General features: G+C 39.7%; 2 protein-coding genes across 4 annotated transcripts in view; both read right to left on the bottom strand.

Moving 5' to 3' along the window:
* Positions 1–11284, bottom strand: part of LOC105358171 (uncharacterized) — a 38980-nt gene extending 27696 nt beyond the window's left edge. The window contains exon 1 of one of the 2 annotated variants that reach the window (XM_023964686.2): positions 10980–11284. In XM_023964686.2, the coding sequence (XP_023820454.1) occupies positions 10980–11148 (169 nt within the window). In that variant the 5' untranslated portion in view covers positions 11149–11284. Of the gene's footprint in view, positions 1–45; positions 237–10979 lie in introns of those variants that run through there. The other variant, XM_078933554.1, reaches the window with a different exon arrangement.
* An 8427-nt stretch (positions 11285–19711) lies between these two features.
* Positions 19712–23217, bottom strand: part of LOC110015767 (uncharacterized) — a 94034-nt gene continuing 90528 nt past the window's right edge. Inside the window, exon 28 of one of the 2 annotated variants that reach the window (XM_078933529.1) lies at positions 19712–23023. In XM_078933529.1, coding sequence (XP_078789655.1) covers positions 22987–23023 — 37 coding nt within the window. In that variant the 3' untranslated portion in view covers positions 19712–22986. The remainder of the gene's footprint in view (positions 23024–23217) is intronic. The other variant, XR_013648386.1, reaches the window with a different exon arrangement.

Here is a 23217-nt window from a genome sequence, read left to right as displayed (position 1 = left end):
TGTTTTTTTTTATCAGACACTGGGTTTGTTTTGTGTAAAACCTACCGACATGTTTCGGCGGAATGCCTTCCACCTTCGTCAGGGTCGTCATCAGATGGTGGCGTGTGACGTCTTTAAAAACAGCTGATTTGTGACTGAGGCGGAGTCACCTGTCAAACTTTGACAAGTGACTCCGCCCCTTGATGTCCGTCTTTCTCTGGAGGATGTTGCTCCAGGTGTGAGAGAGCAGGAAAGCCCCCTCATCCCGGTTCATGGAAGAACACAGCTGGAGCGGGAACTGCAGGACTTCACACAGCGACACTCGCTTGACAAAGAAACAGAGGAAAACCTGAGAGGACATCTACGCAACGTGCACAGCAGTGAGTACGAAAAAACAAAAACACGCCACATAGAAAAACTTGAAAAACTAATAGCCAAAGCAGGAAAAAAGCAAGAACTAAAAAATACCATAAATGATAAATGGATTTCCAACCCATCAAAACACACACTATCCGAAGCTGAACGCAGTGTATTATCACACGGATTAAACTACGCCATAACCCCAAAACAGATCCCGCATGAGGAGTTCATCGTAGCCACCGAATTAGCATGTGAAAAAATACAGGACCCAGGAGAAAAAGCAGCACTACGCAATGAAATAGCAGGCATTCTCAAAACCGCAAAACTACCACCTAGTAACATAACCAAAGAAGAAATGGCAGCCATCCACAATCTGAAAAACAATAGAGAAATCACAATACTACCAGCAGACAAAGGCAGAACCACAGTCATCATGGACACAGAACAATATGAAAAACAAATGAATGAGATGCTTCAAGACCGGAACACCTATGAGGTCCTGAAAAGAGACCCCACAGAAGCAAAGAAGAGAAAACTCAAGACTGTACTCAAACAGTTACAGGAGGAAAAGAAAATAGACAAACAAACCTATAACCATCTCATACCAACAGCCAGCATCATCCCCCGGATCTATGGCACTCCAAAAATACACAAACCTGGAGCACCACTAAGGCCCATAATAGACAGCATGGGATCAGTAACATACAACCTATCCAAATTCATCGCAGATATTTTGAAACCCCTCCTAGGAAACACAGATTACCATTGTGAAAATGCAAAACAGCTGGCAGAAGAACTCAAAAACACAAAGATGGAAGCAAACGAGATATTCATTTCACATGACGTAATATCATTATTCACCAGGACTCCAGTAGAAGCCACACTACAAATAGTGCAGGAACAGTTAACAGCAGACAAATCACTAAGGAAACGCACAAACCTTACAGTTAATGACATTACACAACTCCTCCAGTTAATTACTACATCCACGTATTTCCAATACCGCAACACAATTTACAGACAAAAAGAAGGCTTTCCCATGGGCGACCCACTATCAGCCACAATGTGCAGCTTTTTCATGGAGGACCTGGAAAAGAGAGCAATAACATCCGCACCAGAGCACTGCCGTCCAACCTTGTGGAAACGCTACGTCGACGACATTCTGGAAAAGATCAAAGCAGGACACACGCAGGAGATCACAGACCATTTGAACACGATGGACGATACGGGACAAATCAAATTCACACATGAAGAGGAAAAAGACAACTCCATCAACTTCCTGGACATCAACATCAGACACATGGAAAACAAAGACATAAAAATAAAAATACACAGGAAACCAACTCACACAGACCAATATTTATTATGGACCACTCACAAAATATCTGTCGTAAGAACCTTGTTTGAGCGTGCAGAGCTGGTAACGGACGGGGAGGACAAAACGGAGGAGAAGAAACACATAAAAAATGCACTAACCAGGTGTCAATATCCTCAATGGGCCATAAAAAAGGGACAAACACAGGTGGAGCAGAGGAAATGCAAGGAAGTAGAGAAGGAAAAACTGAGGAAAAAAACAGAAAACAAAGGAATGGTTACATTGCCATACATCAGAGGAATCACAGAACGCATCCAAAGAGCCATGAAAAAGCATCACATCAGCACCCCAGTGAAACCGTATAAAAAACTCAGGCAACTACTGGTTCACCCAAAAGATAAGATTGAACAAAATAAAAAATGCAATGTCATTTATGAAATCCCATGTCACACCTGCAATAAAACATACATCGGAGAAACAGGACGCTCCTTCATCACAAGAAAAACAGAACATCAAAAAGAATGCGAAAAGGAAACAAACAAAATACTAACAAGAGCCAGACGACAACAGGCAGTTCAAAAAAACATGAAATCAGCCATAACGGATCACTGCAAACAAGAAAACCATATCATGGACTGGGAAAAGGCCAAAGTCCTCCGCACCGAAGACAACAGACACCGCAGATGGATCATGGAGGCGGTGGAGATCAGAAAACGAGCCCACACTTCCATGAACCGGGATGAGGGGGCTTTCCTGCTCTCTCACACCTGGAGCAACATCCTCCAGAGAAAGACGGACATCAAGGGGCGGAGTCACTTGTCAAAGTTTGACAGGTGACTCCGCCTCAGTCACAAATCAGCTGTTTTTAAAGACGTCACACGCCACCATCTGATGACGACCCTGACGAAGGTGGAAGGCATTCCGCCGAAACATGTCGGTAGGTTTTACACAAAGAAAAACCCAGTGTCTGATAAAAAAAAACAATTTAAGTGCTTAAAGGATGCAGGTTTGTTTGTGGTTTTTGACTTATTTATTTATTTTGTAATAAAATATTTTTGAGTAATACCGGTTTTCTGTTACCTTTTATTTCTTATATATTTTTGAGATGACTGGTATCTTGAAATATCCTGACTTACATCACTAGTGTTTGTTCTTCAGATATGTCTGCTGGCCATATGTTCCAAATCCTAACTTCAGATATGACTAGTATAAGGACATCAGATATCAACAGATGACATGGATAGAATCTGGAAATATCCTGACCTTGGATATCACTAGTGACGCATCTGATATCTGGAGAGAATCTCATCTCCAGATTCTATCAGAATAAAAGTGTCCCATACTCGGAGTTGATATGCTCAGGACATGAACTTAGAAACAGTCATGTCCGGAGAGTATCCACTGTAGATATCACCAGATATGGGGTATTTCTGAGGATATCCAGACAAATATATGTCCTGATTCTGGGGGCTTTTGCGCAGTGTGTATGCTTGGTATGTCATCAACAGGTGCTCAAAGAATACAACATTCAGCACCACGTCATTTAGTGTATTTTTGGTCACTATTGATGAAAGCATCAATACAGATATTGCACAACTGTGCATATTTATTAGAGGTGCTGAAGAGACCGTCACAGCAGAGTTTCTTGAGTTGAGCGACACAACAGCTGATGACATAGTTAGCTCTCTAGTTACTGTGCTGGATAATGTTGGAGTGAATTGGTCACATGTCAGTCTGGTCACTGATGGCGCCCAATCAAAGGTCAGGAAGAAGGCAGGTGTTACCACAAAATTCTGGCAGCAAACCAGGAAAAGATTCTTCGACTTTTCCTTGTGTTTTGCTCACTTGAATGACAGTAAATTAGTTGCTGCACAGGATCTGAATCATGACATTGACGGCCGGGTGAAGTTTAAGGAGAGAAAGGAGGTTAACTCAAAACTCTTATGTTTACAAATGTGATGGCTAGACCTCCAGGACCACAGAGTCCTGCGTGATGTTCACGGAGAATTTTATTAACAAGGACTGGGAAATGAAGTAGTATGTCCTACAAACCTGAGCTATGCACAGATCCCAATTCAATTCAATTCCTTTTATTTATCTTTCCCAATATCACAACAATAGTCATATCAATGGGCTTTTTAATAAACATGAAATCATGAAGAACATAAAGTCATATAATTTAATAAGTTAATAACGAAACAGAACTAAACAGACGATGCTAAACTACTGGTAGGCATCCCTGCCCTTAGACCCCCTCTTCTCCTCAAAGCAGCGGTAGACGAGTGGCGTCTTGAAGCTAAAAAGCCTGTGGTTCTAAAGAAATACACAAACATATAAAACATAAATCACATGCAGCTGTTCCCCAAATGCTTTGTTCACAACATGTTGAGGTTAGGGTTAGTTTTTTCTTAGCTCTGCTTTCTTAGCTCTGCTTCCTGTCTTATTGTTAAGGTTCTCGCTGCTGTCTTAGTCTGAGTTTGATTTACCTTGACACAATCTCCCCTTGATCGTTTGCACCAGTGTCCTGTCAGTCCTGTTAGAATATATATACATGTCTTTTCACTGCCTTCCTCTGGTGCTGGTACATACTGTCTGCTTCCCTGTCAGCATGTTTACTCCACCACTTGGTTCTTTGGTTTTCCCTGCTTGGCTGCGCCTTTTTTATCCAAATAAATCCCTTGTCCTTGGAACTGCCTGCCTCCGATCTCTGCATTTGGGTCCTTCACCAACCCCTCCACGCAACACAGGAACATGTGTGAAAAATATAAACTGGAAACCCCGAAGTCAAAATTGGAAACCCCCTGAAAGTGGTAAAGAATGAGAGAGCAAAGGTCCTTTGAATAACTTCAGAGAGAAAGTTCACCTCTTACCTAGGGCTGTGACGATAACCGCAACACCGCACTTTATTTTTACGTTTTACATATGGTGCGTGATTAAACTATAATAAACACATTAAACGCATTCATCTTTGCTGATAATTTCCTTTTTCTCCTAGTCCTGTGTTCAGACTTTCCTTCTTTCTTTCAGACTGTTGTCTCCTTTTCTCCCACCGCGCCTGTCACTCTCTCTCGTAGGCGCGCGCTCTCACTGTCTGCTTCTGCGCTGCACGTGGCACACGGCTCCCTTTACTCACACAGGCGGGCGCTTTCAGGAGCACACATCCTCATTCTATAACAGAAGTTTCCGTCTGACGAGGAAATACGACAAATTTACTGCGTTTTAATTATTAATTTCCATTGTATTCATTTCCATTACAAGTTGCGTGCGTTCTTGAGTGCGCGACACGGCCGGAGGGGGGGGGGGGGGGGGGGTATTACTGTTCTCCTTCACTCCGTAACACCAGAGAGCACAGGTGAAACTCGCGTGCAGCTCCAGATCGGTCCACTGCAGAAGAATCAACACACACCCCCAACACACGTGTGCGCGCCTTCCTCCTATTCCTACACAAGATGCTCCGCGCTCACACACACAGTCAATCTACAACACCTTTAGTTAGTTCACAAGTTAGATAGGTAGTTGTTAGTTGTTACTGTTATTTGTTAATAAAGAATAGTACGTTGTAATTATATTTATTTCCGATGCGGCCGCCGGGGGATTTTTTTTGGTGGGGGGCTGCAGTTAACCGTGACACCGCGCCCCCTGGTGGTTCATCACTGCGGTGATCAAAAATTCGACACTGTCACAGCTCTACTGTGTTCGGAAATCGAATTAAAAAAAATAAAATCTCCTATCTTAGTTTTTAGTTTTTTATTTATTTTAGGCCATGTCGCCCAGCCCTACAGTGCAGTGATAAAGAACATTTAAGCTATGTGACCGGAACTTCTTTTTTAGGCGTGAATTATCCCTTTTTAATGCACACCCAGCAGCCAATCAGAATCAAAAATTCACCCGGACTGTGGTATAAACACGCTAGAACAATTTTTATACACGATAAAACAACGCTTTTCACACCCGTCATGTGACAAGATGGCGTAAATTACCTGTTACTTTTAAAACGTGAGTTTTAAAAAAGTGTTTTTCTTTCTGTGCACGGCCAAAACTCTGTTCTTTAACATCATTTTTCTTTTGCCATATATGTCTGGAGCCAGTTGTGCTTCAGTCTCCCTCACGCACACAGTGATTCACCTCACTGTTCTTGGCCTGACTAAACTCACAAAGCACTCTTCAGTGCTCGTTTGGTTTTCTTCCGATAGCTTTTATCTTGGTTTATTTAATTTACAGGATCAACAAAGATGCGGAGAGGAACCGAAGCATTAAGAAGGTAACGAGTGCAGAGCTCCTGTTAACACCGCGGTCAAGTGAGCCGACATCTGTGGAAGTGCGGTCGCGCTAGCCGTCACTGACTTTTTGCATGCGCGTTTACATCATAGTTTACGGTGCAAACGGCCAGCAAGCTGAAAAGACGGTAAAAAGCGCTAAAATCCCCCTTGTCACAGTTACTCATTATCAAATAACATGTACTGTGCTCAGAAATCAATGAGAGATATTGCAGCTGTATATTGTCATTTGATGTACAGATTTATTCATTTATATTGCACGTCTGACCATTCTATAATGAACTACTAAGAATAATGTGTTTGTTTGAAATATATGCAATCAGACAGATTCTAAAAGTGAGTTTGAACACTAACAAGAGTGTTTTGTGTGTTGTTGAGCATGACATTGAATGGAATGAAACAGAAATAAAGATTCTCCACGTAAAAGGGCACATATGGTCCTGTAATATGAATTCATTCTAAAGTGGCTTCTGTCTAAGATTACACAAAACTTTCAATGGATTACTGTTGTTAATGATGTTCATAATCATCACAGCAAGTTTGAAGAAAATTTACTGTATAAATTAGAGATATTGTCATAGTCTCATTCAGTCAGCATATAACATGGAAACCACCCAAAATGCCACTGTATTAAAAGATTACACAAAAGTTTCACTGGATTATTGTTGGTAAGAATCTTCACTAATATCACAAAGGTCTCCAGACTAACTTTTTTCACTAGGAGCACTGTGGCCCCCAACTGAAAATCTTAGGGGCACAACCAGATAATTTAGGGGCGCATGCCGTAAATCAACATGCTAACCAAATCTACTAATTTCCACTGTATTACTAATAAATACTTTAATAATAGATGCAGAAATTACAATGTGCTGTTTCTAATTCAGTGTCACATTTTATGCTGCACTTTTGAAGATGCAACAAGAAGGTAAACTGACAGCACCATCCCTGTCCTCACAGTACAAATGGTAAGCAAAATACCATACATTTAGAATAAAAAATAGTGCTTAGTAACAAAGTGATTACCGTAGTAACCTTCCGGTCATTTCACAGTTACAAACAATACTTAACTGTATGTAAACATTAGGGGCACTGGCCAATAACATTCCACTAGAACATGTAGGTCTAACCAACTTGAGCCTTTACTCACTTCCCCTTCGAGCAGATTTTCCTGTGTTCCTCTAGGACAGGGGTGTCAAACTCATTTTGGTTCGGGGGCCACATTCAACCCGTTTGATCTCAAGTGGGCCGGAGCAGTAGTGTAAATGCAAAATAACAGCTTTATTCTTGTTTTTTTTACCCCACTGGAAAACATGCCTCAACCAACATGGTAGCCTAATCATTTCGTATTACACATTCATTCACAGAGGCCAATGGATGTTAAATAAAATTAATTTCACTTTAAAAAATATTGGTTTATTTAATTTTATACAGCCTGAATATTTTAAATCTGACACTGAAGCAATCCTGATAATAAATTCAAGAGGGGCTACAGAAAAAAATGAAACATCTTTCTAAAATGTAAACATCCAAACAATGCCAACATTACACTAAATTAAACTTGTAAACATTTGTGAACATAAGAGTTTGGAGTTAACCTCTCTCCTGAAACTCCACAAGACCGTCAATATCAGGATTCAAATCCTGTGCAGAAACACATTTACTGTCATTCAATTGTGGAAAACACAATGAAATGTCCATTATTATTATCATTCATTATTATAAGAATGTTTTCCTGGTTTCTGCCTGAAATTTGTGGCAACACCTGCCTTCTTCTTGACCTTTGATGGAGCGCCACCAGTGACCAAAATTACTTTATGTGACCAGTTCACTTCAACATTGTCCAGCACAGTAACTAGAGAGCTGACTATGTCATCAGCTGTTGTTGTGTTAATCAACTCCAGAAACTCCACTGTGAGTCAGTAAATCTGGACTGAACTTGGATTTATTGAGATTTAAGGTGGAGAAGTCAGAGAGGATGTGCTCCCAATTTTGAGTCTGTGTTGAATGTTTTTTTTTAAAGTTCACTCTTTAAAACACAAATCAGTAAAGGAGAAACAAAATTCAGAAACCAGCCGTGCATGAGAATCGTTTGGTCGGGGTTGAACGCCGCCGCGCGCCTAACCGTAACCATAACCTTAATCTTCCTCTGGGTCTGCGTGGCCCAGAGAAAAGTTCAGCACTGACTGCATGCATTTAGAAAATTACAAGCAAAAAGATACGTTCTAAAGAGGAAAGTAAGGAACTCCTCAATGTGGACCCCTGCTGTAGACTCTGGCACTGGTACACTAGCCGCAGGTCGGAAGAACAAATCAATAGTTCGCTTGCTCATAGCTCAGACGCACATATCAGGTTGTGATGATATTTGTCTCTGTTTCCTTCCCACAGATGTTTACACGCGATCGATTGTCTCTAGGCCCTTCCCCCTCAACACATTTTAGCCACTTACAGTGACCATTCCTTCTTCTTTTCACACGCATTGGCCGCTAAAACGTAATTTCTCTAAATTTCTGCAGTCAATATTCTTCAAACTTGCTGAGATGATCATGAACATCATTAACAACAATAATCCAGTGAAATTTTTGTGTAATCTTTTAATAAAGTGGCATTTTGGGTGGTTTCAATGTTATATGCTGACTGAATGAGACAGCCTGAATGAGACTATAATATCAATATCTCTAATTTTATACAGTAAATCTTCAAAATTGCTGTGACAGGGCTCCAGACTGCGACTAAATGCGACCAAAATTTGAGCGTGCGCGACTGAATTTTACATCCAGTCGCACATGTGCGACCAGTAAATTTGCTTCCCCCACCCTCTGTATTTTTTATACATTAAATGTGGAAGGGGCACGTCAATGATCGATGAAATGAGCAATAAGACGCGAGCGCACACGCACGCAAACACATACTCATGAGACGCGAGCACACACTAGCGTTTCATTGAGTGATGCCTGAGGCGGCCAATGCGTGTGAGAAGAAGGAATGGTCACTGCAAGTGGCTAAATGCGTGGAGGGGGGAGGGGCCTAGAGACAATCAAGTGCGTGTAAACATCTGTGGGAAGGAAACTGAGACAAATATCATCACAACCTGATATGTGCATCTGAGCTATGAACAAGCGAACTATTGATTCGTTCTTCCGACCTGCGGCTAGTGTACCAGTGCCAGAGTCTACAGCAGGGGTCACATTAAGGAGTTCCTTACTTTCCTCTTTAGAACGCATCTTTTCGCTCGTAATTTTCTAAATGCATGCAGTCAGTGCTGAACTTTTCTCTGGGCCGCACAGACCCAGAGGAAGGTTAAGGTTATGGTTACGGTTAGGCGCGCAGCGGCGTTCAACCCCGACCAAACGATTCTCATGCACGGTTGTTACGGCAGCACATCGCTCCCGCGGGGGTCGGGTCAGCTGAGGTGAATAAATGTCCCACACCTACATGAGTGACAGCTAACGGGGCTTTAACATTAAACACGTGCAAGCGACAGGCGACAGCACGATTTAGTCTTAGACGCACTTAATACACGTGGGGAAAATACAACGATAGACGTGTTTGAGATCAAACAGCGCTGCGCCTGGATCATTAGCAAGACCAGGCCGGGTGGGAATGAAGGCGACTCTGCAGCGCTTACTCAACTACAAAAACCATCAGGACACATGTCCCATAATGCATTGTTTTGTAGTCATCAGTGCAGCTTTCAGTCAGTGCAGTACTAAATTTCCAGCTGTGTTCGCTCAGGTTGCTGCCTTGCTCCCACCCCTTTCTGGTGATATTTTTGTGATGATTGACAGGTGATGTTGGAGCAAAAACATTCGTCACACACCAGGTGATCTGCGCAGCGTTTCGTCCACCTGGGTGATCTCAAACACGCTTAATGTGCATCTGGGCAGCACATATTTGGTGTCACCAAGATACATTTCCATCCTATTTTTTTTTTAGCTTTTCTCTGATCTCAGGTATCAGTAACAATTGTTCTGATCTCCAGTGAACAGCGGCTGTTCTCTAACGAACCACAGTTTGAATTCAGTATAAAAATATAGGAGTGGATGACCGGCTGCTCTACAATAAATTGTGACCCGGGTTTAAATGTGCAAAAAGTCATAACAAAGAAAATCCAAAAGTGGTTTCTGAATTTTGTTTCTCCTTTACTGATTTGTGTTTTAAAGAGTGATTTTTAAAAGAAAAACATTCAACACAGACTCAAAATTGGGAGCACATCCTCTCTGACTTCTCCACCTTAAATTTCAATTAATCCAAGTTCAGTCTAGATTTACTGACAATCATCTTCATCCACACTGAGGGTCTCAGCTGTTTGGGAGGAAGTGCTGCCAAGAGTACAGCAGTAAGAAGAAGACAAGAGAAGAACCATTGATGGATTTACAGAACTGTAGAATTGGAGTCTTCTTTTGTGTTTAATAGTTAAAACTCAACAGTGTTAACTGAACCTTGTTAATAAGGATGTTTAAATGAGAAAACAGCAGATATAGAAGACTGAATAAAACAAGAGTTGATGCCAAGGAAGCTGTGCAAACATGGTTCAGGCAGGATAAAAGCTCTAGGAGGCCAAATTACAAGGGCTGGCCTTCTGAACCTCCTTGAGCAGGGGTGTCAAACATACGGCCCGCGGGCTGTATCCGGCCCGCCAGGTGGTTTAGTCCGGCCCACAAATGAAGAGTAAAAATAATAAGTTTATTTAAAAAAAGAAAGCAAGTTTCTAGTCCATTCCTGTGGTGAGTTATGATTTTTAAAGAAATAACCGAAATGCGCAATTCCGCCAATAGGGGGAGCAAACGAAAAGCTAAACAGGTGAAATAACATAACTCTGCATGTGCCAAAAAAGAAACCTAACAGCTCTGTGTCTGGGTAGGCAGTAGTTTGGTTCCCCGTGAGCCTCACCACTGAAGGATGATCAGTAGTGACACACTAATGACCAAAACGTTGTCAAAAAGAAAAAAAAAGTTGAACTGAAGTCCTGAGCTTTCCAGGAAAATGGAAAGCGTTTTATTTGTTCACGGACTAGGAAGACTTTATCTCCGTTGTTGAAGAGAACATACCTATGGCGTGCAGTTGAAGCTGTGGTTTCCTGGTGATATCCAGTCTGCGCTGACGACAGAGCTCCTCCTCGTACTGGGTGATGGTTTCTTCACAGTGTCTGAAGATTTCTTCAGCAACAGCAGCTAGTCGCTCGCTGATAAACTCTCTCAGAGACTCAAGTGAAGACATCGTTACTGCAGCTGCTCCATAAACTCAAATTTACACACCGACGTCCTCTTCACTGCAGCTCCAATCATCTGCTAGTCTCACAATCAGCCACTTCACATTTCTCACCTAGTCCTTTTCACTCATTTACAACAATCCTGACTGTTGTAGCTCGACTCACATATTGATATTTGTGTCAAAGAACCTCACGAACGGCCTACTACAACACCGCTATCTTCTATACACATGCTAACGCTGCTAGCTGCCGCCTTCTCGACACGGCATCAATTTCCCCCCAACCGGAAGTGTCGTTCAGTGGTGATTCAAGTAGACGGCAAATCACGTGACTGATGGAAACCAGACCTCATTACGACACATAACTTGTCTCGCGCTTCTACATCGGCACCCAGGCTTATTTTTCTGCAAAATGTACACATTTCAATTCCCCCTGACACATTCAGATTATTTTTGTATTATGTTGTTTGTCAATAAAATATAAAAAACAAACAAAAAAGCGGCACCCAGGCTTTTGTTTTGTTCTTTGTTTTTGTGAAGAGCTGTGCCTTGCATCATTGTGTGGTTGTTTCTGCGAGATTTTTTTTTAATGATTATATTAAAAAAATAAAAAAAATAAAACGTTACCCAGGCTTTTTAACTTGCCGAAACATTGTTACCATTTTGGGTTCATTGTTGTGATGGGAATCCCGGCTTTTCTTAGAGATTCGGCTGTTTGGATGGCTCCCTTCAGCTTCTTTTGGCTCCCGAACAACTCTTTAGGTTGTTTTGTTGCTTTATTTAATTTATCAACAACATAAGATTTTGCACAAAATGAATAACAAATGTAAAAAGTGTTTCAAATGTTTTATCTATTCCTTGCAGATAAAATGTTCAAAATAGGCGGTTAAATACAAAATCAGCCATTTACAATTCAACTTTTAAGTACTTGCATTTTTTGTAAAAGTACTTGCTTTTAAACAAATTTGATGCGAATCAACACAAAACACTGAAACTACAATCAGAATAAAAGTTAAAATGTTAAAGCCAAAAAGGACTTTTATTCATTCTAAAGGTTGGCATTAAGAAATATCAAAAGTCTCAGCTTTGGGTAGCTGGTCTGGATTCTCTGTATTGATTTTTCCTGTTCTGTAGAAGATTCCCTCAGATTTATGGAAGCGATTCTTTAGCATAATTAAGTATAAAAGTCAAAACCAGAAATGCTTTTTCATTTTCAAAATGAAGCTGCATTTTTGACTTAAAATTAAAATGAAAAAGCAATCCACCAAAATGCTTTTTCAGTTTCTTCTTCAACACGGCTTATTCTGTCACTTAATTAAAATAATAAAGAAAATGGTATTTGACATTTCATTTTCAAAAAGTTCTCTAGTAAATGTGTAGCAAAATTCCTTTAGAAATATCTAATTTGATCATTAAAATGGATTAACAGAAATGCTTTTTAATTGTCAAAATGTAACTGCATCAAATGACTCAAAATTAAAATGAAAAATCAAGACTTCAAAATGCTTTTTCATTTTCTACTTAAAAACTGCTTATTCTGTCATAATTAAAACAAAAATGCAAAGACTGGATTGCATTTTCATTTTAACATCCACCCTGCGAACACTATCGCAATATTCAATTCAAAAAAGCATTTCCAGCGAGGCGGCGCGGCGAAGACGTCAGTGCTTTCTCCGTGTGTCCATCTGGTAAGAGACACAGACATGCTAGGAGCAGTGTAGCTTTGTGTTAGCGGCAGAGAAGAGAGCTTTGTGTTGGTTGTGAACTTCTGATGATTTTACACAGCTTCTCAGGACAACGTGGAAACACAAATTCATATGATCAGATCGCAGCATTTCCGCCTTCGGCGATTGGGAGCTTCGGATCGATGGGCTTCGCGCTCCGCCATGTGAAGGCAGCTGCCAGTCTGAAGAAAAAAAGCTTGTCCGCGGTGCGTCCGAAGGAGGACTGCAGAAGGCATAAATGCTGCTACGTAGTCCTGAGAAGCTGTGTACAATCATGAGAAGTTCACAACCATCACAAAGCCATCTTCTCTGTTGCTAACACAAAGCTACACTGCTCCTAGCATGTGTCTCTTAGCAGCCGGACACAGGGAGAAAGCACTGACGTCATCACCCCGCCCCCGAAATGCTTTTTTCGAATTGAATATTGCTACAGCAGGGGTGGCGAACAAGTTTGACACCAAGAGCTGAATTTTTTCACTGAGAGTCAAAGAGCCACACCAATGACCTGCCAAGATGTACACACACAAACACAAAATTAAAGCCGTATTATTTTCCATAACACACTCCTCTCCCTACAATACAACAGGAAGTATTGTACTTGTGTTTATTTCAAGGAAAGTGTCCACTCTCAATACACACATCAAATGCAGCTTAGCCAGAGTTAACACAGCGACTACCCTGGAGGTCAGGTACCCCCTCCACACACACAGGCACCTCTCTCTCATCTCACACTCTCTCTCTATCTCACTCTTTTCTCTGCCTCTCTCTGACACACACAACTACTCAGTGACGTGCAGGGATGTTGATGCCGGAGAGGCATTGACTCCTCTGAAGTCTGATTTATGATGATAAAAACTGAATATTTCCCTATTCATCCAAGAGTATTTAACTTGTAATTCTTTGTATCTCAACATTCATCTTTCAATGACCCTTACACCAACAAATACACAAACATCTGGACAGAGCATCCTTCTGGTGTTCAAGTAATTCATATTCACAATAAAACATTAAGATGTGTGTAGATAGTTATATCTCTTTCCTCGTGACTTTGGCTCAGACGTATGGAGTCCTATACTGTTCATAATTAAATAAATAAATATTTAATTCAATAAATAAATATGACCTCATGCAAATACACAATCAACCAATAAATATCTCATAAATATATTAAAAGGTCATGAAATGGTGAAAAAGCTGCCCACAGATTTTAAATTAGCCATTATATTATTTAATATATTTCATTTTGCTTTAAAAACCTGTTCATTATTTTAAACAGCATTTTAAAATACTCATTTTTAATCATGTGGAATATTAATTATAATTCTACGTCTTTTTTCAGAACCTCGTATTTCAAAATCAATATTTTCCAAAGTAGCTTTGTTTTTATTTCATGTTGCTGTTTTTCACAATGGCGTATTTATTTCATTAAGAGCTTTTTAAGGAGAATGGATCTGTCTGTCAATCAGTGAAAGTGGGTGGGATTTAAACGCTCATTTGCTGATCCCTGGAAATCGACTCATATTCCTCGATACCCGCTCTGCGGTGTTCCAGTCAGAGAGATGACATATTTCAGCGATATCCGCGCGGCTTTGCTGACATTTGATACAAACTATCTGTCTGCAGCAAAATATGCAAACATGGACGACTCTGTTTTTGTAGTTTGAGGGTTCGTGTGGACCAAAGGAGCTCCGGTCGTCCACGTCTCGAAGTCCCCCGTGAAACACTCCTGACTCTTACGCCATTCACTTAGAGCTCTCCTTTGCTCTGCAGCTAACAACTCTGCTGTCTGAGCTCACAGATCCAGTCTGACGTCATCGTGCCTTACACTGTGCCGGCTCGCAGGAGGAGGCCAGCTGGCGGACGGACAGAGAGTCAGACCAGGCAGCAGCGGATAGCGGAACAAGCCTCCTGGACCTAATGATATTTTTCTATTTTCATTGAGACAATGATTATAAATCAGGTCCTCTGGTTTTATTTTTTCCCTCTCAGGGAAAATGTTGAACCTACGACGGAGTTTTAGGGCCACGGTGAGGAAAAAAAATTCTGGCCAACGTGGCGAGATTAAAGTCGTCATGTCGACTTTAATCTCGTCATGACGAGAAAAAACTTGACACAAAGTTTCGAGAAAAAACTCGTCGTGTCGAGATAAAAGTAGAAATAAAGTTTCGAGATTAAAGTCGCAATGTTGCGCGCGAAAGAAAAAAACTCGTAAATTTACGAGATTATTGTGGAAGTAAGCATGCAGAGCAGGTGAACGCCGTGCAGCAGCAGAGCAGACCGACTAAACTTTGTTGAACAGGTGAGCTGAATGTTAATTGATAACGTTCCAAATGTCTGGAGGCTCATTTGATTGATTTACGATTCATTAAAGTTTTATTTATTGATGGTTGGTTTGCAGGATCACTGCAGCCCGATGAAGCCATCGGGTGTCCCTGCAGCTGCTTGCTTGAATCCTTTTTTCCTCCACCAAAGACCAGATCTCTATGTTTGTGTGATGCTTCCGTCTGAGGAGGAGAAGCACTTTTTGCCTTTTTCAACGTTGTAATGCTAATATAACAGACTGTTTTCATTCATCTTTGTTTTTTAATGATCAAACTAAATAATTCATCTGCAGGAGGGGGCGTATGTAACACTGTTTACTTCCGCATTGGTGATCGGATGACAGGTTCATGACGTAATGTTACAGATAAACTTCAGGTGATGTGAATGAAAAAAAGAATAAAGGCTGCAGCGATCCTCTACACCCAAACGGGTCTCTGAGCTCCTTATTTTACAAATGAAAGTCCGCTTTACTGACACTGAACCCCGGAAAGACTGCTACACGGAAAAAAATCTGATTCTGAGTCGCCAAAAGACTCAGAATCTCTTTGTTTTAAACCTATAATCCGGAAATAAAGCTTCACAAAAGGCTCCACATATTTCATCTTCAAGCTAGGCTCCTATAAACAGACAACTTCGGGGTTTTCTCCTTGTTAATCTGACTTTTTTCCCGTAAATTTACGAGTTTTTATCTCCTAATAAAATTACTTTTTTTTGGTGGCCATAAAACTCTGTCGTAAACTCTGAAGTACAAAGCCACTAGCTCACTAACATTAGCCATAACACTGAATACTGAAAGACTCAGCTTCACTGCTCTCGCGGAACATTGCGACTTTAATCTCAAAACTTTATTTCGACTTTTATCTCGACACGACGAGTTTTTTCTCGAAACTTTGTGTCGAGTTTTTTTCTCGTCATGACGAGATTAAAGTCGACATGACGACTTTAATCTCGTCATGTTGGCCAGAATTTATTTTCCTCACCGTGGCCCTAAAACTCCGTCGTATGAACCTTTCGTGCGATGACGTTTCTCTTTCTGGTTGTAAAACGCATGGGAGATCCGGGGTTTGATTTGAGGATCACTTCCCCGTTCCGATGCCTCAGAGCGGGTTATTAAAAGATTCAGTCTTTATACTTTGTAGGAAACCTTTTTTTATTATTACTTTTCCGGCGAACTGAACAACAGACCCTTGACTTGCGCTCACACACACACTTTTGCTCTGGACGCTCTGATTTACACGTAATTTAAGAGGTAGTTTCAGTGCAGGAGCTGAAACAGAGACTCTCTGGGATGATCTCATGAACTCAAACATGGAAACATTGTTATCATGTAGAACTATTCAAACTAAATAAACCTGATCTCTTAACACTCTCCATGTGCATTGTGCATCCATGCATTTTAAGTGAGATAAACACAGCCACAGCTCCAAGTGGCTATCATTGATTGACAGAGTCCTTCTCCTGAAAAAGCTCTTCATGAAATAAATAAGTCATTCTGAAAAACAGCAACATGAAATAAAAACAAAGCTACTTTGGAAAATATTGATTTTGAAATCCGAGGTTCTGAAAAAAGACGTAGAATTATAATAATATTCCACTTTTTTTTTTTTTTTCCGGTTCCGGGTTACGGGCGGCATGCGTGGCATGCCTCTCTGCGAATACAACTATCTTCAAATTACTTAAAAGGTTGATTTTCCCCAAAAAAGAGAGCTGACCATGCCCCCGAAGAAACCCCAGGAATACGAAGACCTCAAAAAGACTCTTGACATTATTCAAGAAACGCTGAAAAGTTTTATGGAACAAGTGTCGGCTAAGCTAACGCCACTTTGGGAAATGATGAAAGAGTTCCGAAGATTTCGGGCTCAAAACGAGCAGCGAGAAAACCGGGTCGAGATTCTGGAGAAAAGACTAGACGATGTGGAACAGCAAGTAAGGATGAATAATGTAATTCTCACTGGAGTAACGATCATCAAGCCTCAAGCGAAACTGAATGCAGGAGCAAGCACTGCTAATGCTAGCGGTAGCGTAGCTAGCAGTGCTAATACGGTGATCGGGGAAGAGTCTTTGGAGCAGCAAATACATTCATTTCTCACATCTAAAGGGATTTCCCTGGATCTCAATACCATCGAGACCTGTCACCTGCTCCCCAGGAGAAAGGAGACGGATAAACCAGCGATCCTCATCAGGTTTGTGAATCACAAACACAAGCTAGCTTTGATGAATCAAAGGAAGAATCTGAAGGGATCTGCTCCTTATCTGAACGACCATCTGACCAGAAGGAATGCTGAAATCTCAAAACATGCACGGCTTCTCAGTAAGCGTAAGCAGATTGAGAACACTTGGGTTGAAGGCTGCAGGATTTACGTCAAACCGCTCGGTCCAGAGGACCGATCCAAGGTTCTGGTTGTGAAAACCATGAAGGACTTTGAAAAGTGTTTAATCACAGTCATCTGAAACAACATGGAGTAATAAACCAAAGAGCCAAATAATTTCAAGAAATATGACACCTGGATTCCTCACTTTCTCTGTAAGTCTGACGTAACCTGAATAAAAGCAGAGTTCTGACCTGCAGACAACTTGACCTCAACTTTCACCGTCGCTGATATCAGCTGAAGAAGGATATGGACCTGAATCTAATGTCTGCAGACATAACATCGAAGAGAACTATTAACTCTGTTTAAACCCAGAAGTACGGCTGTTATCAGTAAAAGAAGAAATACCAACCTTGGACAATCGACAGTTATGGACCCTTTTACTTTTCCCCTACAGCATTACTTTATTATAAAAAATAAAAATAAATAATAAAAATACAAAAAAATATTAAAAAAAGTAAAACAAATGATTAATCACTTATTGAAAATTGTTAAATTGATTGACTTTTAATGATATTACTTCACTTTCTCCAAAAATTGATAAATTGATTCAAAAATCTTTCCTAATGTAGCATAATTTTGCACATGTTTTTAACTTTTGATACCTGATGAAATTTTGCTATGAAAATTCCTGAAACAGTGTTGTGTCTACTTTACTGATATAGTATTATGTTTTATTCATATGAATGGCTTTTATAAGTAACATAATCTGCATATATTTCAGATGACTGATCTGCATTTGCCATGTTGATTTCTAAAATAGTTATTTTTGACGTAATACTTAAGTAATTCTTCTTTGTCATGTGCTTTATCGATATCTTATGATTTTTAATTCTGTCTGATAAAAACTGGGAACCGGATATTGATAGATCATGTAATAAAATGGTTATAGTATAACGGGGTGGGATTATATAAGTTCGCTTCCTTCCACTCCCTTTCAAGCAATATTTATTAATATGTCTAATTATCCTAAGTTTGATTAGTTACTGTATGAATGTATAACTGATGATTATATTGCTGTTGTGTATTATTTCTACCTAATTGCTTGAAATAAACCATTTCAAATCAAAATCAAAACATGAATAAAATGAATATTTTAAAATGCTGTTTTAAAATATTGAACAGGTTTTTAAAGCAAAATGAAATATATTGAATAATATAATGGCTAATTTAAAATCTGTGGGCAGACCATTTCATGATCTTTTTATATATTTATGAGATATTTATTGGTTGATTGTGTATTTGCATGAGGTCATATTTATTTATTGAATTAAATATTTATTTATTTAATTATGAACAGTATAGGACTCCATACTCTGATACTCCAAGGTAGTCAATTTTGTAATGTTGTGTGGCTTAATTCTATGGAGAACATAAACAATAAATGACCAATTTATTGAACCAATATCAGCTTGAACCAAAAGATTGACAATGGACACACTGACATTTTTCTGTGTAGAGTTTTGACCCATCACATTTTCTGCTGCTCTGATCACCTTCACTTTTGTAGCAGCCTCTGTGTACATTAAACAACTGGTCGCTGCATTTCTTGCTGAGTCGGCTTGGTGTCTGGGAATGTGACAGAATAGCAGAAGCGGCTGTGCTGAAGGGACCAGTCTGGGTCTTGGTTTGTTTGGAGTCAACAGTTTTATTTTTCGCAGTCCAACATGTTTTCGATTACAACTCCCCCCTACTGAGCAACACCTCTGCTTATATAGCCCTGCCCCGATTGGTTCAAACCATTACCGAAGGGATGCAGGGTTAACAGCAAAACACCCCTTTCAAAATGGTTTCAGCTGAATATTCAAAATGGCTGCCAAGCAGCTTAACAAATATTTGTCCAAATATGCCCTGGTGAGGAAGCAGGTGACAGAAAACCAGGTAAAATCAGGTTGACACGTTGACACACACAAGTAACAAATGCCACTTTGTTACAGGGAACAATGGTCACAATGCTGTTGTGTGTATGTCTGTGTAGTTTTTGCATGTATTTTTATTTAGAAAATGTTCTTCTATAAAGGGATATTTTACTGTGACCTTAATTTGTTAAGATCTTCAAAACCTTTTTCAAATTTTGCTGTGACCTAGTATTAAGACAAAGCATACAAGAGAAATAATACTTAAAACGTAATGATCTAAAAAAAATACAAACAAAAGTTTTATCCGTAAAAGGTACTTTTAATATTCATGTTTTCCTTAACTAAAACATTTATTTTTAAGAGACTGTGATGGTTTTAATGTACAAGTCAGATTAACCTTACATGTTTGATTGGAACATCGTACCATGCTCCCATGCATCATAGAAGCTTTTCCTTGACATCTATTAAAAAACAGAATATAAGAAAAAGATAACATTTGAAAAACAAATATATTAACAGCTGTTCAATGATGATGGATAAAAAAATATGACTCGTTAGGATACATCTTTAACTAGCAGAGTACAACAATATTATTTACATTTTGGTCAGACTTCCTACTGACCAATTTCTTTTTAAACATAACTTTTCCGTTTTTCTGCATGGCTTTTTTCCCCCTCTAGATTCTGGAGCTACTGAACTTATGAATCAAACTCTGTACAAACAAAAGACAAAAAACCACGTTCTCTTTCTGTTGAGCTCTTCCACAAACAGCATTGAATCATGGGAGAATTTCATAACGGTAATGCCAGAAAGTCTGTATCCCAGTTTTCAAAGGGCTGAAAAAAACATGTTTAAAAACGATGATCATGGAACAATGAAACATTAAAATTAGATGATAAAAATGAAAAAAAAAATGTTTTAAATTAAGAAAGATAGTATCCCAAAAATTATTAAATTCAAAAATAATAGAAGTAAAATAATAAAAAATAAAATGCAAAATTAACATTTGCAGACGTAAGCAGAAATGACATGAAGAATAAAGGCCTTTAAACTCAGCTAAAGTGTATTGAGGTTCTGGGACACCAGCAGCTTTGATCTCAGTCCACTTTGTGTGATTCTCAAAGGTCTGGTAAAGATCAAACAGAACTAAAATCCAAAGTCACAGAGATGTAGAATAAGCAGGGCAGAAATAAGGTGGTCTTTCTTTGGTCAACAGCCATGTTGCAATTTTCTGGACCAGCTGAAGGATGTTCAGAGAATGCTGGTCCATTCTGTCGTACAAAGAGGCGATGGAGTCCAAGAAACAACAGAAAAGACTTAATGTCCTTATCAGATGAGAGAATTACCAACACATATCATTCAAAGGAACAGTTTCTGGACAGAGGAAATGCAATCTTAGGCCTGGGCGATAAATCAATTGAATGAATTAATTCAAATTTTTTGTTACGGGCGATTTCAAAAATAACTAAATCGACAAACAACAACATAGCACACACGAAACGGCAAGCAACAGCATGGCTACCAGTGAGAGTGGGAAGTTTGTTCCCAAGAATGGAATAAAATCCTCTGTTATTTGGAACTGGTATGGGTTTGTGCCACACACGTGGAGGAAGAGACCCCACACTGCAAAATTTGCTTAAAGCCCAAAGGGCACGCGCCCAGTCCTCTTACACATGCAGCGCCCAGACACACATACGCATACTCATTCTACAACTTATTTATTTAGTTAATTAGTTAGATAGTTAGTAGTTAGTTCTTACTGTTCTTTGTTAATAAAGAATACTGTGTTGTAATTATTACTTGTACAGCTGGAGGAAAGAAAAGAGACTTGTTCTTTTACCGTATTTTCCGGACTATAAGTCGCCCTTTTTTTCATAGTTTGCCAAGGGGTGCGATTTATACTCCGCAGCGACTTATATTAGAAATAAATTGAAATAAATACATTGTTAACCCTCCTGTTATGTTCATTTGTGAGGAACAGAGATGATGTTCCTGGGTCAATTTGATGTATGAGGTATGTTAAGTGTTAAGAGTATGTTAAGTGACTCAGAGAATCAGCAAACTTTTTTTTACAGTAAGATCTTGAAGGCTAACAACATAATATTCTATTTTCCAATGATTTCATAGATTCAGAAATGCAATAAAAATGACAACTGTTTCTACAAATACAGGATGAAAACAGAATATTAGTTGGCCAATGATGCTTCATGAAAAGAATAAATAAATAGGTTTGAGAAAAAATTACTGTGAAATTATGAGATAAACAGTTTGCTTTGATTGTGTCATATGAGGTTGTAAAAGTTATTAGGTCTTGGTCTTAGATCTTGTCGAATAAATTTGCGACTTATAGTCCAGTGCAACGTATCTGTGTTTTTTTATACCTTATAATGCATTTTTGGGCTGGTGCGACTTATAATCCGGAGCGACTTATAGTCCGGAAAATACGGTATTAACCCGCTGTGGAGGCTCCGAGGGTCCGAACGGGGAAGTAAACCCCAAATCAAATCCCAGATCTCCGCTGCATTTTCCGACCACGGTCAGAAATGTCGTCGCAGGAAAGGTTCAATATTTTCCCCGAGAAGGAAAAATAAAATCAGAGGACCTGATTTTTAATCATTGTGTCAATGAAAATAGAAAAATATCATAAGGTTCAGGAGGCCCGAGGAGGCTTGTTCCGCTTTCTGCAGCTGGCCCTCAGTGGAAGGCACGACGTGACGTCAGACTAGATCTGTGAGCACAGACAGCAGAGCTGTGTTAGCTGCAGAGAAGAGCTCTGAATGGCGTGAGAACGAGAGTCAGGAGTGTTTCAACGGGGGACTTCAAGATGTTGATGACCGGAGCTCCTCTGTGTCCACACAAACCCTCAATTTACAAAAACAGAGTGGTCCATGTGTGCATCTTCTGCAGCAGACAGATTGTTTGTCTCTATTTGATCCTCTAATGTCAGCAAAGCTGTGCAGATATTGCTGAAAAATGTAATCTCTCTGACTGGTACACCACAGAGCGGGTATCCAGGAATATTAGTGGATTTCCAGAGAACAGCCAATGTGCGTTTAGATCCCACCCACTTTCACTGATTGACAGACAGACTTATTCTGCTAAAAAAGCTCTCCATGAAATTAATAAGTCATTCTGAAAAGCAGCAACATTAAATAAAGACAAAGCTACTTTGGAAAATATTGATTTTGAAATCCGGCTTCTGAAAAAGAGACTTATAATAATATTCAACATGATTAAAATGAATATTTTAAAATAATGAATGGGTTTTTAAAGCAAAATAAAATATATTAGATAATATAGTGGCTAACTCAAAATATGTGTGAAGGATTTAAATAATTTAATTATGAACAGTATAGGTCTCCATACTTCCCAACACTCCAAGTTAAAATGAGAAAATGAAGTGCAGTTTTCAATCAGTCCACCAGGGGAGCTGCAGCACCACAACTTGATGCAGAGAGAGACGATGGAGCTGATCTCAGTTCATGCTGCAGCTTTAACGTTCATCTCCACTTCCTCAGATTCTTCCATCACTCTTCTCCCCACCTCAGAGGAACATGCCCCAGTCAGAACATCTCAGCAGACCAGCTGCTGCTTCTCTTCTCTGCTCCACCTGGAAGAACATGCAACTCCTCATAACTACCACTGGCAAGAGAATGCAGTGAAATAGAGATGAAGGACTCTCAAGGTATCAGTCAGTGTTCAGCTACGGACAAACCGGGCATGAAAGATGTATTCAAGAACATCTGGCAAGCTGCAGTTTCATAGGATGTTCTAACTAACTAACTTCAGGACAAAAAATCTGGA

This window comes from Oryzias latipes, chromosome 2, assembly GCF_053564925.1.
Source record: "Oryzias latipes strain Hd-rR chromosome 2, Olatipes_Hd-rR_3.1".
Lineage (NCBI taxonomy): Eukaryota > Metazoa > Chordata > Actinopteri > Beloniformes > Adrianichthyidae > Oryzias > Oryzias latipes.
Note: the sequence above shows the minus strand (reverse complement) of the source record. Positions and strands in the feature narration are given on the sequence as shown.